Here is a 17,564-nt window from a genome sequence, read left to right as displayed (position 1 = left end):
GAACTTCAAAGTTCATGGCCATTTCAAAGTTTTTGGCTAGTGTAGACACAAGTTACAGTATAGTGGCTGCTTTTAATGAGAGTCCCAATTTTTACTAGCAACTCAGAAAATCATTCTTTATTTACTTCAGAACTCTTTGATGTATGCCATCTGGGGTTTGTTGCTTTAATACCTGTCCTTTTGACCCCATAAAAAAAGCAGGTCCAAGGCAGATCTCTTCCTTCCATCTTCTACAGTGGAGACTGATGAATAAAAATCCATTACTTATAGCAATGTTTTTCTTAATTCTTTCCTTAATTACTTCATGGGTGATCCAAAGGATCCACCAATTCTTTTGCTTGCTGACTGTTTGTGGTACATTTAAAGAATGTCTTTATGTTTATTTTCACACTTTCAGCTATTTGTTTGTAAAAATCCTCTTAATTTCCTTCTTTCATATAGGTTGCTGTAGCTTCATGCTCCTTTTCGTTGGCTTCACTCAGGCTGGATTTCTATTTTATGAAGGATATCTATTTATGTTGAACAAACTATTGAACCTATTGATTCATGCCTTCTGTTTTACAGGCTTCCTTTCTGCTTCCCTTTTTGTTTAGACTGAGGTATGCATGCCTTCAGAGACTATTATTTTTTATTTAAGTATCATCCCTCTCATATTTAACGATTCACTTATGACTTTGGAGCATTTTTCATTAATACCTGAAATCCCTTTCTGAAGTGTAGTACCATTATGCTAAGGGGTTTATTTAAACTAGTTTTTTCAAGGTATTTTTAACTGTGCAAAAACACTCAGGAAATCACTTCATTAGAGAACTTGCTGTCGTCACTTCAAAATAATCTCACTAACCAAATAAGATTTCAAATAAGCCACTAGCACTTTCTGGAGACCACTGGAACACCATGGCATCCCATCCAAAATTATTAACTTGATTCGTTCAATGTAGGAACCCTCAACATGCCAAGTTGTTCATAATGGTGTCTTGACAGAGTCCTTCAGCATACTGTTGGGAATGCGACAGGGTGCCTATTGTCACCTTTTCTGTTCTTCTGTTGCATCTGATGAAGTGGGTCTTTGCCCACGAAAGCTTATGCTCTAAAATATCTGTTAGTCTATACGGTGCCACAGGACTTCTTGTTGTTGCCTTTCCTGCTCTTGACCACAGTGGACTGTATTATGAACAGGACAGCAGATGGCCATCAACAAGGCATTCACTTGACACTTTTCAAACAGCTAGAGGACATTGATTTTACTGATGATGTCAACCTCCTTTCACATTAACGTGAAAGCATGAAAGAAAAGGTCACGATACTAGACAAAACTGCCTCAATGACTGGACTGACCATGGAAAGACAAAGTCAATGAGGATCAAGCAGTCCAACGCCACCATCACACTGGGAGGGGATAACCTGGAAGATGTGGAGCAGTTTACCTACCTGGGGGGGGGTATTATGGGCATAGATGGAGGAGCAAATAAGGATATCAATGCTAGGATAGGGAAAGCAACAGCTGCATTCAAGAGTTTCTGTTTCATATGGAGTTCACAAATAATTCTGTAAAGACGAAACTGTGAATCTTCAACACAAATATGAAGAGAGTGCTCTTCTATGGGTGTGAGACCTGACATACTAAAAAGTCTTCAAATCACAAGCTACAGACATTTATAAACAGATGCCTGAGGTACACCCTTCACATAAAATGGCAAGACTTCATCATAAATGAGGAGCTTTGGAACAGAGCAGGACAAGAACCAATTGACAATGAAATCAATAGAAGAAAGTGGAGATGGCTAGGTCTCCCTCTCAGAAAGCCATCATCCAGCATAACCTGTCAAGCTCTCACATGGAACTCACAAGGAAAACAAAAAAGGACGACCTCAGACAATGTGGAGAAGGTATACTGAGACTGAAGGACATCTGGTGTACTCCTGGAGCCAGCTGGAAGTTTTGTCCCAATACAGAGTGAAATGGACGAGACTTGTAGATGGTCTATGCGCCACGCGGAGTACGAGGGTTAAGTGGTAGTAGTAGTAGTAGCAGCAGCAGTGTATTTACCAAACTCATCAGGACGAAGAAACATTCCAAATGTATGATCTGGTGGAACGTTCATAGTTTCTGCAATGCTGCCAATGAAAAGAAGTGTGCTAGTTAGATGTTTTATTACTGAACAAAATGTTACGTACATTCTAATTGTGAAAAATTAAGCTATAATTTCTCTAGCCATACTATAACCAATGAATAAAGAAGGTTGCAAAAGCCGTTCAACAGATTTCACTTGAAATATGTTCACTGGTACTTTTTTACATGAATCAAAGCTGCCATAACTTCTGATTCTCTTCTTTTACAAACCCTATTTTAGTGTAAAATGCCAGCTGTCAAAAAATACAGAATAGCACATTTGTAATATTTTTGTATCTGTTGCTTGTGGCTCAAGCAATTTACTTTTGCTATTTATCAGACAGATATTAAAATGAAAAGTCTTTTTAGTGTATCTGTCAAATAATAAATCTAGGCTGAATCTGATCTCTGTTCAAAATAACAACTACAAATAAACAATTATTAACTACAGAAAGGATGTTCATCAGGTGACAAATTAGATTTTAAAATATGTCTGATTTTTGCAGTTCTGTGCTCACAACAACAGGAGCCAGAGCAACAGCCACCTGGAAAATTTGGCCTTATTTTATTAAATAAAACCAAGTTTATTTGTGATACTAAATACTTGTTTACAATTTTTAACATAGCTATTCAACATATAAATGTAAAAATGAATCAATATTCTTCATTTATTCTTAGTTTAAGAGCTACGTATTTACCATAAGACCACAAATCTCCATCATAAACAAGAAAGGCACCCATGCTCCCCATCTGCAGATGAGTGCACAATAAACAACTGGCTACAAGCTTTCTGATGTGAAGCTATTTGGTTGCCTTCTCACCCTCTCACCTTTTCTGCATTACTGGTGGCAGGCCACATGATGAGAGAAGGGGACACAGGGAGCAAAAAGGGCAGGTGCCCCGGGGCCTAGCAACACGAAGGGGTCTGGGGCTCCCAGTTGTTGTTGCTCCTACTGAAGCCACAGTAGCAGCCAGAGCACCTGGCCCATTAAATTGCTGCCAGACTGCTGCACTTCATGCTCTATGCAGCTCTGAGGGCTGGCATGAGTGGGGCTGTACTCCAGGTAGCACAAATGACTGGCTACCCCAAGCCAAGCCCTTTCCGCCCAAGGCCGTGCTCCATCTGGGTATGTGAGGCCAGTGCCCCATAATTTACCCAGTGGCCCACGAAGGATATTGACTTACCTAACTGGTACAATGTGAATAGGGTAAAAGGAAGATCTACAATAACAACTAGAGACTGAGGATTCCTAGTACCAACCCTGCAAAACCCCAGGCAGCTGCAAGAGGTCCCTTCCAGCTCTAGGAGATGTATGTAGGCCTTTGTAGATTCATATCATATACATTCTATGTAGAAAACAGAGAAAATCCTTTTATACAGCTACTGACACCTATTTACTTTTGTAATTCAGTGAAAAACCACGTACGGTATCATTCAAAGTGAAAGTCACCCTTGCCAAGTAATACCACCAGTTTTTCCTAGCCCCAAAACGTAGCAACATAGGGCTTGAGAACCATTCTGAGGGCCTGGCACAGGGTTTGCATAATTCCATCCTTGGAAAATACCTCTTTGTTCACTTACGGATCAAGGACTTTTCCAAGCTGAGGCTGAAATTTTTCCTTGAAATCATCACTTCTTTTAGACACTATTTTTGCTGCTTTCTTTCTACAAATTTGCAAAATAATTGTCAGACATAGTTGATAAATGATGGCATTATAATTAAAAGGAAATAAAAATAAGAAATAAGAAAATAAGAAAATGCCCTACAACCTACAGCCTTCCTATTTTGAAAATAAAAATGTACTTGCTTTGTATTTAGAAACCTAATTTTTTCATTGTGCTTTATTCCAACTTTTAAAATGTATTAATATTTAGAATGCATTTGCAAGAGCAGCAGGGGTATCCCTAACGTGTCTTATTTGCCCTTCCAAAATGTCACACTAGCAACACTAAATCAGTTATCTGTGCACCTAAGTGGAAAACTTCCTCCACAGCCCACAAAGAAAGAGTATAACTGCTCAGCATCTTCTACTCCACATACTAGTTGAAGCAGATACCAGGGTCACAGAATTGCCCCCTCCATGAAACAGTAGAGCTGATTTCCCAACTTGACCTGTGTGCCACTGTGCACAATTTAGTAGCTATAATGAATTTCCAGGAAAAAATTAAGCATTTTTGGGTGTGATTTGTTGCACATGTAAAACAACTTTCCACCATAAAGTCCTGGCTTGGCAAATCAGGCCCCCAAGCTACTGCTATCCATTTTAACTTACAACTGGAGATTGTAAAGCCAGCGTAAAGATTTCGCTACATTTCGTCCATCATTAAAGTGAGGAGTTTCTTTTCCATAAGTATTATATTTGCTGAATGTTGATGGCTCATATTTCCTGTTTATTGCTTCCCCTGTGGAAGCAAATGTTTTCTTTTACTCTGTGTGAAATACCTTGACTAGAAAATATACTGGAATAAATACCATAATTCTTGCTATGCAATGAAGAAACAAGAGCAACAATATTTAAAACAATTTATCAATTTAATTAGATAAATCATTTGTACACTTACAGCTATTTATCTAGTCAGAAATTGATCCCATTGGCAGAGTGCAGGACAAAAGCCATATTTTGGGGGATATGGAAAGTAACAAAAAGGTGACTCTCCTTTACTCGCGTGATAGTAAACAAAAGAATTTTTATCAAATATGAACAATAGGATTTACATGGTTGCAAGTGGAAATAGACCAAAGTAAGCTATTAAATTAAAATCAATAGAAAATGCTAGGCCCACCGATGGAGGGAGGGCAGAGGAACAATTGCCCCAGGAATCATTAAGTCAAAGGAGCCCATGGCTTCCTCCTGCTGTTGCTACTGCGGCAGCAGCTGGAGCTCTGGGCTCCACTGAATTGCCACTGGAGCATCACACCAGACACTCCATGCGCCTCTGAGGCTTGGGAGCTGGATGGCGCCCACAGTCCTGGTAATGCTGAGGGCTGGTTGTCCTCGCCCTGCCCATTCCACCCAAGGCCCTGCCCCTTCTGGGGCACAAAGCCAGCCCCCTCCACATACATCTTGTGCTGGGGCTCGAGGTGGCTGTCAGCCCTGCTGGAAAATGCGTAGTTAGTTCTAATTCACTAATAAACTTGTTACATGCAAAATCTGACCCCAAACAGCTGTTCTTACTTCAGGGATTAACTTCAGAGACAAACTCTTTTACTTTAACTTGGATCTCCAGCCCTCTTTAAAGTCCTCTTTATCCTTTTAGGGTGTGCTGGGCAGTTTCCAAGGCCAGCAGAAGACAAAGAGCTGATAGCTTCCCATTGCTTAAATAGACTCTCCCCCATGGCAGGAATCTTGTTTTTTGGCAGCCCCGCTTCCATGGAAAAATACAGATTCAAAATGAGTTTCATCACCAGGTCATATGATCACATGGCTTTCTAGCACCAACCACCTTCCAGATTTACAAAACAAGTATGTTTACAAGTTATTGAGTTAAAACAACAAGAAGTCCTGTGGTCCCTTATAGATTAGCTGATATTTTGGAGCATAAGCTTTTGTGGGCAAAGAACCACTTTGGCAGTTGTTGAGTTGATTACCAAGCCATTAGGCTGCTGGGGCACTGGTAATGACTCTTATTGGCTACGTCTACATGTGAAGCCTACTTCGAAGTAGCTTATTTCGATGTAGCGACATCGAAATACACTATTTCGATGAATAACGTCTACATGTCCTCCAGGGCTGGCAACGTTGATGTTCAACTTCGACGTTGCGCAGCACCACATCGAAATAGGCGCTGCGAGGGAACGTCTACACGCCAAAGTAGCACACATCGAAATAAGGGTGCCAGGCACAGCTGCAGACAGGGTCACAGGGCGGACTCAACAGCAAGCCGCTCCCTTAAAGGGCCCCTCCCAGACACAGTTGCACTAAACAACACAAGATCCACAGAGCCGACAACTGGTTGCAGACCCTGTGCATGCAGCATGGATCCCCAGCTGCGGCAGCAGCAGCCAGAAGCCCTGGGCTAAGGGCTGCTGCACACGATGACCATAGAGCCCCACAGGGGCTGGAGAGAGAGCGTCTCTCAACCCCTCAGCTGATGGCCGCCATGGCGGACCCCGCTATTTCGATGTTGCGGGACGCGCAACGACTACATGGTCCCTACTTCGACGTTGAACGTCGAAGTAGGGCGCTATTCCTATCCCCTCATGGGGTTAGCGGCTTCGACGTCTCGCCGCCTAACGTCGATGTTAACTTCAAAATAGCGCCTGACACGTGTAGCCGTGACGGGCGCTATTTCGAAGTTAGTGCCGCTACTTCGAAGTAGCGTGCACGTGTAGACACGGCTATTAGGTCATTTAGGGTGCATCTATACTAGCCTCATGTTTCAAAAGCAATTTCGAAAGGGGGTCCAATTTCAAAAGAGGCTGCAGAGCGTCTACATGCACAACAGCCTCTTTCGAAATTGTTTTCGGCAAAAAGGGGCACAAATTTTGAAACCACTCTTCCCACCCAAGTTCAGGAAGAGCAGCCCCTTTCAAACCCAAAGTTTGAAATAGGGTATGTGTAGACTCTCCAGGCCCGCTATTTCGAAATAGAGGGTCTGCCGTGGCGGTGGCCTCAGGGAGCGTGGCCACAGCACCGGGTGGTCCTGCAATGCAGCAGCCTTCGAACAGCTGTCACTGGGGCTGCGGAAGTGGGGACACCCCTAGCATACAGCCAATCAGGTCAGATCAAAGGTGAGGGAGCTGAGGCAGGCCTATAGCTGGGCCAGGGACGCCCACAGGCAATTGGGGGCAGGGGGCGCCCCAAGGTGCCTGCATTACCAGCCACTGGAACAGCTCCTTGGCCCGAAGGATGAACCTGAGCGGCAGTGGTGGTTGACACAGCTGGGCCCGACACTGACAGAGAGATGGGACCTGCATGACCAGCCAGAACCATCAAGCCAGACCAGACTGGCGGACTCAGGGAGCGACTTGGAGGAGGGGGAACCCCTCGTAATCGCTGTCAGCTCCGGTGCCTTCAGCCAGGCCCCCTCAAGGCCGATGTCCCCAGAACTGTTCTCCAGAGCCCCAGGTAGGTAATGGGTGGATCGGGTGGCCCGGACGGGGGACTGTCCCACGCTTCCCCACCCTGTCCCAGACCCAGGCACAGCGCCGTCCAGTACCCACACCCATGGACAGCACCCCAACCCTCCTGACTGGGAAGGGATGCAGGGGCTGGACCACAGCCAGCGGTCGCCCCACAGATGCAGTACCAGTAGGCACATGGAAGCCATGAGAGGAGGTCGGCAGAGCAGGCACCATCTCGGGGAACGGTCGGGGGATGACAGGGTTGGGGTGGGTGGAGCCCCCAGGCCCTGGCGACAGCACTGACGGGTGGCCTCTCTCCCCCTTGTGCCTCCACACCATCATCCTCTGAGGGCCAGACCAGCCCTGTGCCAGCTGCTAGCACACACGCTCCGACATCCAACGGAGCTGGGGAACCCTCCTCCCCACCGCACAGGCAACTTCCCACCCAACCCCGGAGGACCCAATGGTGCCAGCGTTATGACCCCCAGGAGGCAGCGGAGGCCCACACCGCAGCCATCTGAAAGCAGACGGCCATGCTCTGGGAGCAGCTGCAAATGGAACAGGAGGACAGGGCCTGGCAGAGTGAGGTCTGGGCTGAGGCGGCCGCGGCCCTCAGATGGCTGGCCCCCCTGCCCACCCTCCCTGCTACGCCCCCGCTGCCCTCGTTCCCCCTCCTGCTGCCCCCAAATCCTCTCCTGCTGCCCCTGAACTCACCACCCTTATCCCATCCACCGTCACCCCATCCACCTGGCTCGTGCTGGACCACTGGCTGATTGCCAGTGACAGCCAGGGGGAGGCTCTTCCCCCCGCTCCTCCAACACCCCACCCCCCCCGCCTCACCCAGCCCACCCTGTACCCTAGCCCCTGCCCGATCCTACCTCCCCGTACTGCCAGCCCCCTCACAGACCTGATAGGGCCCCTGTACCTGGGGCAGCAGGGGCCCCCGTACCCACTGAGGGTCTTGCCCCTCCAGCCCCATGGTGGACTAGGCCGGCTCATGCCTGTGGCCCCAGCTACAGGGGTGTGCCCTGCCACTTTGTATATAGTTCTCCCCCATATTTAGCTCCCAGTTAGGAAGACCCCACACCATTATGTTTTCCAGTCCTGTTTATTTACTTGTGTATCGTTGGCCCCCAGTTATTAAACCCTTTGTTGTTCTCCCCAGTGTCCCCTGTATGGGAAAGGGCGGGGGGCTGTGATGCAGAGTGGGTGTTAGACGGAGGGTGCCAGGTGGAGGTCAGTGTGGCTCCTGCTAGAAGGCCCCCAGGATGGCTTCCTGGACTCTAACCCCATCACGATGGGGCTCCCCTGCCCCCCTTCCCCTGCAGGCCTCCCAACCAAGGGCCTGCCCCTCCTTCCCCGGGTGGGTGTGGGGCCCTGGTCTGACTTACCTCCAGGAGGACAGCTCCAACTGTGGCCTTGCCCACCCCAAATTGGTGCCCCACTGAACGGTGGCTGTCCGGATTGGCCAGCTTCCAGAGGGTGATCCCCACACGCTTCTCAACTGGGAGCGCAGGCCGCATGCGGGTGTCCACATGCTGCAGGGCTGGTGTGAGCCACTGACACAGCTCCATGAATGTCTGCCTTTTCATTCTAAAGCTCTGGAGCCACCTTTCATCGTCCCACTGGCCCCAGTACAGCCTCTCCCACCAGTCCCCACTGCTAGGGTAGCTCCAGAGGTGCTGTGGGGGATGGGGAATGGGAAGCTACAGTTGCCCTGTTGCCAGAGCCTGCAGGACCCCAGTGGGGGGCTGGTAGGTGGGCCCCAGGGCATCCACCATACCCAGGATGGCAATCACAACCTGGGTCCTGGTGTGGGTGGAGGTATCAGCCTCTGGCACCTTCTGTTGCTCCATTCTCTCCTCCTGTTCTCAGAGCATCGTCCATGCAGTCTTGTGTGCTGCTCTGTAGTGCTCTGTGTGTGCAGGGTGAGTGTGTTTGGGAGGGGCCCTTTAAGGGAGCTGCTGGCTGTGGGACCTGGAAGGGCTTGTCGGCCATGTGACCCCGTGCATGGTGTTTCCTGGCTATTTCGAACGAACTTGCGGTCCTGTGTGAATGCTCCGTTTCCAAGTATGGGGGGGCAGTTCTTTTGAAATAGCAGATCAGTACAGCGATCCGCTTTGTGTGTGTAGCTGTGCTATTTCGAATTCCCTTATTTCGATTTTGATTTTCATGTTCCCCCTTTCAAAGTTTCTTTGTAGTGTAGACACAGCCTTAGACTTATAAACAGACTCTCACTTTATATTTCTAACTTCACATTCAAGAATGATACATGCACAAAAATAGGATATACAAATTCAGCAGATTGTAACATTAGAACTGATAGGTTAAAGGAGGTATCTGTTTAAAGTATCTTTGAGTTATGCATATTAACATTCATAAACCAATTTTCATAAAGCCTGGGGGGACCCATCACAGCTACGTGTTATAAAGCATCAAAAGCCTGTAAGTAGCTATGTACGTACTTGGAATTTGTGTTTGACTGATCATCAGTCCTTGATCTTACTTACCTACATTGTAATCATTATGTGTCACAATATACAATTCATGTCCTTGTTTTGCTTCATTTTCTACTTCCTCACAGGCTTTTTGTGGATTTATAAGCTCTCCACCAGGTGTGTCTAAAAAGTGAATAAATACTAATTAATATGGTAATAAAATCTCACTTAAAAGTTCCCTAGGTAAGAAAAGTCTTACTTTAACAGTATCTTATTGGAAGACACCAATTAATACTTTGGCAAGATAATATTTACTATAAAGGTTTCAATCAGGCAACATTCCATCAACACAGCCATGGTGAAATGGAATGGGGGAGAGCTGCAAGGGGCTGAGGTCGAACTTCATGGTCCTACGCCTCTATATGATCCACCCAGGATTCTAGTGGGTCCCCTGAAATCTCACCAATCTCAGAAAATCTGCAAGTTTAGGGAACAGAAATCCATATCCTTCCTGTGCGTTCTTGATGTTTGAGTATTTTAATTAATACATTTTTATTACTTGAATGTTTTTTTGTAATTAGCAGTTGTGATTTATGTTTCTTTTCTATTACAGTTTTCTATGCTTTTAAAAATAATCCTTAATTATTTATGTAACTTCCTGAATCCCATGGAAATAATAAAATATTATGCATTCAATAGGAATATGTTTTAACATTAAGTTTGCTACCTTTGATGCTTGTCATTCCAAAGGTGGTGGAAGTCACATCTAGACCTTTAGGTAACATTGAAGTCTGATTATGTGAATGCCCCAGAGGTGCTTGACGATTTCTAAAATACAGGGCTTCTTTTCTTTCTTCAAGTTTTTGTTGAAACCAAGTTTTTCTAGGTGGATTTGTCAATAAGCCAGCCTGAAGAAATCACACACAGTATGAGTGGCAGAGACACAGCAGAATCCTCTAATTCAGAATCAAAAGAAACAAAAAAGATGTATCTCTCCATTTCTCAACAAATATTTAATAGTAGTAGTGCTTTCATGAGCCTTTCACCCAATATATTATAAAACACTCACTAGTACCCTCACTAGTAGATTGACAGCATTAGTAATTAATCGCAAGCTATACATTCAATTCATAAAACAGATATTTATGAAAATTCTAGTTTTACATGTGTTCTTCCACTTTTTAATTTGCAAAATTCACAGAATTTTGCCCAGAGTTTGCAAAATATTAAGCCACAAACATCATTTCTGAAATTAAGTGTACTTCTAGAGTATCACTTACAGTTAGCACAATAATTTAAAGACCAAAAGCAAGAAAAGAAAATTAGCTAATTTAAAAGTGCTCCTGAATAGTGAGTGCTGTTCTGAGGTATTAAATCAGTTCGTTCGCTCATATCTCATTCGTGAAATCAGTCAGGGAGAAAGCAGTAAAAATGCTGTGGGAGCAAGGTGTAAAAGAACTAAAAACTGGAATGAATAATAGTTGTCATGAATGAATGTCAGTCAAGGGTTAAACCCAGAGAAGTGGGTTCTGTTAGCACACAGCCAGGTGAGCCAATGGAAGAAAAGAGGGATGGTTTTAATTAAAGCAGCAGCAGGCTGAGAGTGCTTTTATTCTGTGGCTGGAGCAGAGAGAGACAGTTGATGCTTAATGAATCCAGTAAATATCCTGGCCACATCAAAGTGTGCAGACATGTAAGTAGAGGGAAATGTTTAGTCAGATGTGATCAAGTTATCTTTTATTTTGGGTTTGGTGTTGAACTTATCAGGCTGGTTGGTGCATTTTGCCTGTACTCTGTAACTTCTAAATTGAATCCCAGGAAAGTAATTCTCTGTGGTCTAACCTTAATGCCTTTTTTTAGCTATGTCTGTTACACCTAGCAACCAAGTATATTTTATTTTTTTGTTTTGTTAATATATTATCTTCTTAAGGCAATAATTTGATTCCTGTGTCCTAAAGAAGTGTCTGTTTATATTCATGCCTAGAGAAAAAGGTCAGCTAGCTGATTGTAACTTAATTTCTTTCATTTTCAGACTATCTCCTAAGGGAGGGGGAAAAGCTTGGCGATATCCAACAGGGAGACATCCAAGTGTGTTTTCCTGAGTTGTAAAGATGGGTTTTCTCACTTGGTAGTGGCAACTATCCCCCAGGGTCAGACAATATGTAACTTTGGGGCACTTTTTTAAGCAAGGTCTTAGATGCAAGGTATTTTAAGTTCTTTTGCAGGCCCCCATCTTTTGCACTTGGACTGTCAAAGTGGGGATTAGCATTGGCAATAACATAATCAGAACACAAGGCTGGCTCTACTGTATCATGCCAAAGGTTCATCTAACCCAGTATCCTCTCATCTTCAGATAGTGGCCAATGCCATGTGTCCCAAAGGGAATTAATAGAACAGGAAATCATCAGGTGATCCATTCCTGTTGCTCATTCTCAGCTTCTGGGAAGCAGAGGCTAGGGACATCATCCCTGCCCACCTTGACCAATAGCCTTTGAGGACCTATCCTTCATGAATTTATCTATCTCTGTTTTGAAGAGTGTTACTGTAAAATTCAAGTCAGTAAAAGTCTGTTTTGAAACATCTTTCAATTTATTTCACAACATTCCTTTGACTTCAGAATTCAGACAACACACTAGTACTGAAAAATCACAGATTAGAGCACTTTGCATCCCCTTGAAGTTAAGCAAATAATAAATACATAGATAACAACAATATTATTTGTAGGGAGATTTGGCAGGAACAAGAGAGTTGAACAACAGAAGGGTTTTGGCAGGTAGGTAGTGCCACTGATCAAGGGAGTTGTTTCTATTCTTTATATGAAGATTGATGTATCTGTCATGGGTACAGGCTTCAGCAGCTGAGAGGACGTTGGCAGAATTGTTACTGGCAAGTGGATTTAGCGGAAGGGGGATGGGATATTTGTCACTGAGAAAAAGAGAATCTCCTCTTCACTTGTCTTTTTCCTTTTTCCTCGTTTTCTTATCTTCACCCCAGACAAAGTATCCCAGTGGTTCTTTCTTCCCCTCCTGGTGATGTAGCAGGATCTCGCCTGTACATTAGAAATATGAACCCTATCACACACCAGCTATATTCCCTCAGTTATGACTGGGCAGAACCAAGTTACAGATTAATACATATTTATGGGAATATTTTAAAACATTTTTTGAACTTAAAAAATTCTTACACTCAGTGAAGACTTGGAACTAATGCCATGTGTCAAGTGAACTGCAATATCAGGATCCTGAGCTCTGCCATAGAATATTCTTTCAGCACCAGGAGCAGGACTTGTAAAATTGAGAAACTTTCTCACAACAGGTGGTGTAATAGGCTGTAAGACAATGGAAAACAGTTTTACAGGAAAAATTGACTTATTAGAATTTTCCTTCTTCCTCCTGTTAGAGATATGCTTGTCACCAGAAGAATATGCCAGCTAATGTTTCGTGGTATTTTCCCACTCATCCCACCTACCTTCCTCTTCATGTGCAGGATCATCATAGGGCCCTACCAAATGCACAGTCCATTTTGGTCAATGTCATGCTCAGGAATTTAAAAGTAGTAAATATCATTATTTCAGATACATAAATCTGAAATTTCACAGTGTTGTACTTATAGGGGCCCTGACCCAAAGAGAAGTTGTAGATGGGGTCATAACATTATTGTTTCGGAGAGGGATTGCAGTACTCAGTGTTACCCTTACTTCTGATCTGTGGTGGATACACAGCTGAGTGACTAGAGAGCAGCAGTTGCAGACAAGGAGCTCAGTTCTATGGGTAGAGCCACTGCCAGCAGCAGCACATACATCATGATAGCATGATAGCATTGCTGTCCTTTCTTTTGTGCTGCTGCCAGCAGAGCTGGGCCCACAGTCCCCAGCCACCGCTCTCCATCTGCCCAGCTTGGAGACATCAGGGCAGAAGGTTGCCATGATGTCGTGTTTCCATCTTTAATTTTGCACAGCTGCTAGCAGGGAGCTGCCTTTAGAGCTGTTTGCCTGGCCAACAGTAGCCATTCTCTGGCCTCCCAACTCTGAAGGCAGTGCAGACCTAAGAGTGCCAATACTGTGACCCCCTTAAAATAAGCTTATGGCCTCTCCCACACATCAGTGATGGTTTCCCATCTAGCCAGGAAGTGTTCAAGCCCCCATCAGCCCAGAATCCTCCCAGAACTCACCCCCTCTCTCCAAACCCATGCCCCACCTCTTCTCACCACTGCTGAGCCCCACCCATCCCCATTCCACTCTTTCCCCCAAAAGCCTGTCCTGCTCCCCTTCTTCCACACGTCCTCGCCCCAAACATGTCCCACTCCTGCTCCTCCCTTCTGCCTTCCCGAGTGTCCCAAATGCCACAGAACAGTTGTTTGCAGTGGTGGGATCTGGGGAGGTGTTGGGAGGGAAATGGAGGAGTTGTTTGAAGGATGAGTTGTTTGGAGTTGTTTTGATACATAAATTTCAGATTTGTGTATCTGAAATGGAGGAGTTGTTGTGGGTGAGAGACACTGGGATGAGGAGGAGATTGGCTGCCAGTGGGGACTAAGCACATACTAATTTTTGCCAGTGGGTGCCCCAGACTGGAGCACTCACAGAGTTGGCACCTGTGCCCCTTCAAATTCTTTTTGGGTCAGGACCCTAATTTGAGAAGCATTGATCAATGTATGTACAGCAGGGCTTTCCGAACCAGCACCTCCAAAGTCCCAGCTGGGATCCCTACAGCCGAAAGTTGGCTGAGGTGCAGACCCAGCTGAGATGGGCAAGGCCCCACCAACAGCTCCAACTCTGGGGACCCAACCCAGTAGCCCTGGGGCTGGGATCCAGCCAGGCTGCAGAGCCTCACTGGCAGCTTCTGCACTGGAGACCTGGCCAGGCCCAGGGGAACCCCAGCAGCCCAGGGCTGGGAGCTGGCTGGGGCACAGATCCCAACTGGCAGCTCCAGCTCCAAGGACCTCGCTGAGGGAGCATCGGTCCCCAGGAACCCCACAGTGGGGAGTGGACGAGGGTGTGGAGCTCTGCCGGCAGCCCCAGCTGTGGGAACCTCAGCAAGAGGCGGGGTGGGAGTCAGCTGCATACCTGCTCCTCTTTTCTTACAAAAAAGCTAAAACACTGCTGTATAGGGTAAAAGCGTACAAAGGATCAAATTTCACAGGCAAGAGATCAGATTTCTTGGTTTGTGAAGATTTTTCATGACTGTGCATTTCTTAGGGCCCTAATAATCAACTAAAAGCACAGCTCTTTCAAAGAGGAAGTATGATCTCCAGCAAGAGGAATAATTGCATCTCTATGGCTGTGTCTACACGTGCCCCAAACTTCGAAATGGCCATGCAAATGGCCATTTCGAAGTTTACTAATGAAGCGCTGAAATGCATATTCAGCGCTTCATTAGTAAACTTCGAAATGGCCATTTGCATGGCCATTTCGAAGTTTGGGGCACGTGTAGACACAGCCTATAAGTAACAGAGCATAGTACCCTCAACAGGCCCACCAATGGTGGCGAGTGCAAGATTGTCATCAGTGTCCTTTTTAAGCTGGTACTTGCTGGTACTGAGTACTGGCACCTTGGCAACCCTACCTGTGGGACTGACTGGGAGCAGGGGTGAGGGAGCCGACTGAGTATGGCTCCTTCTTTTTTTTTTTTAAACCAAAAAAGCAATGATTGTCTTACCCAAGATAGTCTCCCAGGATAGGTTAGTTTTGTTAACTAACAGGATGCGACCATTGAAACTTCACTGCGCTTTGGTTGGATACAAAGGGAGTGCATTGGTCTCACAGTCAATGTGTGCCATTAGCACACACCTCATTTCACATGTTCTTGCTTTACGTGCATGTCATTTTAGCAGGCCCACGGGCTGGGCAATAGGGAACTTCCCAGGGGCCTAGCCATTCAAAGGGGCCATGGCTCCCAGCTGCCACCACTCCTACTGTGGAAGCAGCAGCAGCTAGAGCCCCAGATCCTTTACAGTGCTGCTGGAGCCCCATGCAGTGCTCTCCAGGAGCCCCATACAGGGCACTCCAGGTAGCACTAGATACTGGTGGAGAGACGGGGCGCAACACAGTGTGCTCTGGGTGGCACTGAGGACTACCTGTCCTCAACCCCTCCATCTGCAGCACTGACCCTTCCCGGAGCATGGAACCATGATCCTCCCCCTGCCCAGGAGCCCAGCAAGTCTGCCAGTCCCTTTTCACTTTAGTAATGCTGGTAGGAAAAGAAACTATAAAGCCAGAAACTTGCACAACCTTGTCCATGGGCAACAGTAAAAACAGTCAACAAACGGTTTTGCAGGCTACATACAGAGCACTGATGAGCTGCATGTGGACCATGGGTCCTGGGTTGCCCACCACTGAGCTAACCTGTGTGCAGTGTTATTATATTTATGTCTCAATAGCTCTGCTAGGAGAGGTCATGCGTAGCACGAAATGCTGTCTGAGCCAGCTTAGGACACTCACCCTGGGGAACACTTCCGTCAGACAACTGGAAGCTGTGTCTCCAATCGGGATCAGTTTTCCTGCCTAAGCAATAAAAAGCAGAAATAATGCAGAGCCCAGCACCCATCAGCAGTAGCGACTGGCCAGCGGGATCAGAATTTTGAAGCTCACTGGGAATGTTGCCTGGCCAGGCCATGCCCTACCCAGCTATGCTTCGACAACACTGTCCTTTCAATAAAATCTCTCTGTCAGCTGCTCTGCCCCAGGCACTAGGACTGGCCAGGAGCCCCCCACAGAGCCACAGCACTGGTGTGAGCTGAGCTTGGGATGCTGGGTGGTGGTGGTGGTGGGAACAGATAAAATGGGAGGACCAACCAACACACACAGATGGACACATGGACACACACACACAGGGACATTTGGACACATGGACAAGTGCACAGAGGGGAACACGATGGACGGACACACACAGGGACACACGGGCACACACACAGAGGGGGACACCGAGACACACCCACACACACACACACAGGGGGACACCGACACACACACACACACACACACACATAGAGGGGTTCACACGGACACATGGGGGACACACGGACACGCGCACAGAGGGGGACACCGAGACACACACACACACACACACACACACAGGGGGACACCGACACACACACACACACACACACACACACATAGAGGGGTTCACACGGACACATGGGGGACACACGGACACGCGCACAGAGGGGGACACCGAGACACACACACACACACACACACACAGGGGGACACCGACACACACACACACACACACACATAGAGGGGTTCACACGGACACATGGGGGACACACGGACACGCGCACAGAGGGACACACGGATGGACGGACACACACACAGAGGGGTTCACACGGACACATGGGGGACACACGGACACGCGCACAGAGGGACACACGGATGGACGGACAGACAGCGGGGGGTGCGGGACACGCAGACGGACTCACTGTTGGCAGCTCGGGAAACCTGTCAAAGAACCGCCCGCGGTACACGGGCCGCAGCTCCCCGACCATGGCGGCGCCCCCGCGCCGGGCAGGCAGTTTACTTCGGTTACCTGGTAACGCCTCCAGCCCAGCCGCGCCCCCAGCGTCCCGACTGACCTCACCGCCCGCCCGGCGTCGCCCCCGCCCTCTGCGCCGCCCCCGCAGCGCCCTGACCCCACCCCCCCCATCTTCTGCTCTGACCCCGCAGTGCCCTGGCCCCCGCATCCTCTGCTCCTACCTCTTGCCTTCTGCCCCCATCCCCTGCTGCTCCCTGATCCCCCTGCCCTGTCCCTGCAGTGCCCTGACCCCCATCGATCCTCTGCCCTGAACTCCTGCCCTCTGCCCCGTCCCCTAGAGCCCTAACCCAAACCCATCTTCTGCCCTGATCCCAACACCTGCCCTCTGCCTCGTCCCCTGCAGCGTCCGGACCCTTCACTAATCTTCTGTCCCACCCCCGCAGCACTCTGACCGCCACTGATCCTCTGCCCAGACCCCC

The 17,564-nt window shown here is 47.2% G+C and overlaps 1 protein-coding gene across 1 annotated transcript in view; it reads right to left on the bottom strand.

The window, feature by feature from the left end:
• The window catches only part of EFHB (EF-hand domain family member B), a 31,967-nt gene extending 14,838 nt beyond the window's left edge, over positions 1 to 17,129 (bottom strand). The window contains exons 1-8 of the mRNA XM_074986134.1: positions 17,033 to 17,129; positions 16,053 to 16,115; positions 12,801 to 12,944; positions 10,344 to 10,524; positions 9,689 to 9,799; positions 4,387 to 4,516; positions 3,695 to 3,778; positions 2,050 to 2,117 (exon numbers count right to left, since the gene is read on the bottom strand). Coding sequence (XP_074842235.1) covers positions 2,050 to 2,117; positions 3,695 to 3,778; positions 4,387 to 4,516; positions 9,689 to 9,799; positions 10,344 to 10,524; positions 12,801 to 12,944; positions 16,053 to 16,115; positions 17,033 to 17,098 — 847 coding nt within the window. The 5' untranslated portion in view covers positions 17,099 to 17,129. The remainder of the gene's footprint in view (positions 1 to 2,049; positions 2,118 to 3,694; positions 3,779 to 4,386; positions 4,517 to 9,688; positions 9,800 to 10,343; positions 10,525 to 12,800; positions 12,945 to 16,052; positions 16,116 to 17,032) is intronic.
• Positions 17,130 to 17,564: the final 435 nt, after the last annotated feature.

This window comes from Carettochelys insculpta, chromosome 2, assembly GCF_033958435.1.
Source record: "Carettochelys insculpta isolate YL-2023 chromosome 2, ASM3395843v1, whole genome shotgun sequence".
Lineage (NCBI taxonomy): Eukaryota > Metazoa > Chordata > Testudines > Carettochelyidae > Carettochelys > Carettochelys insculpta.
Note: the sequence above shows the minus strand (reverse complement) of the source record. Positions and strands in the feature narration are given on the sequence as shown.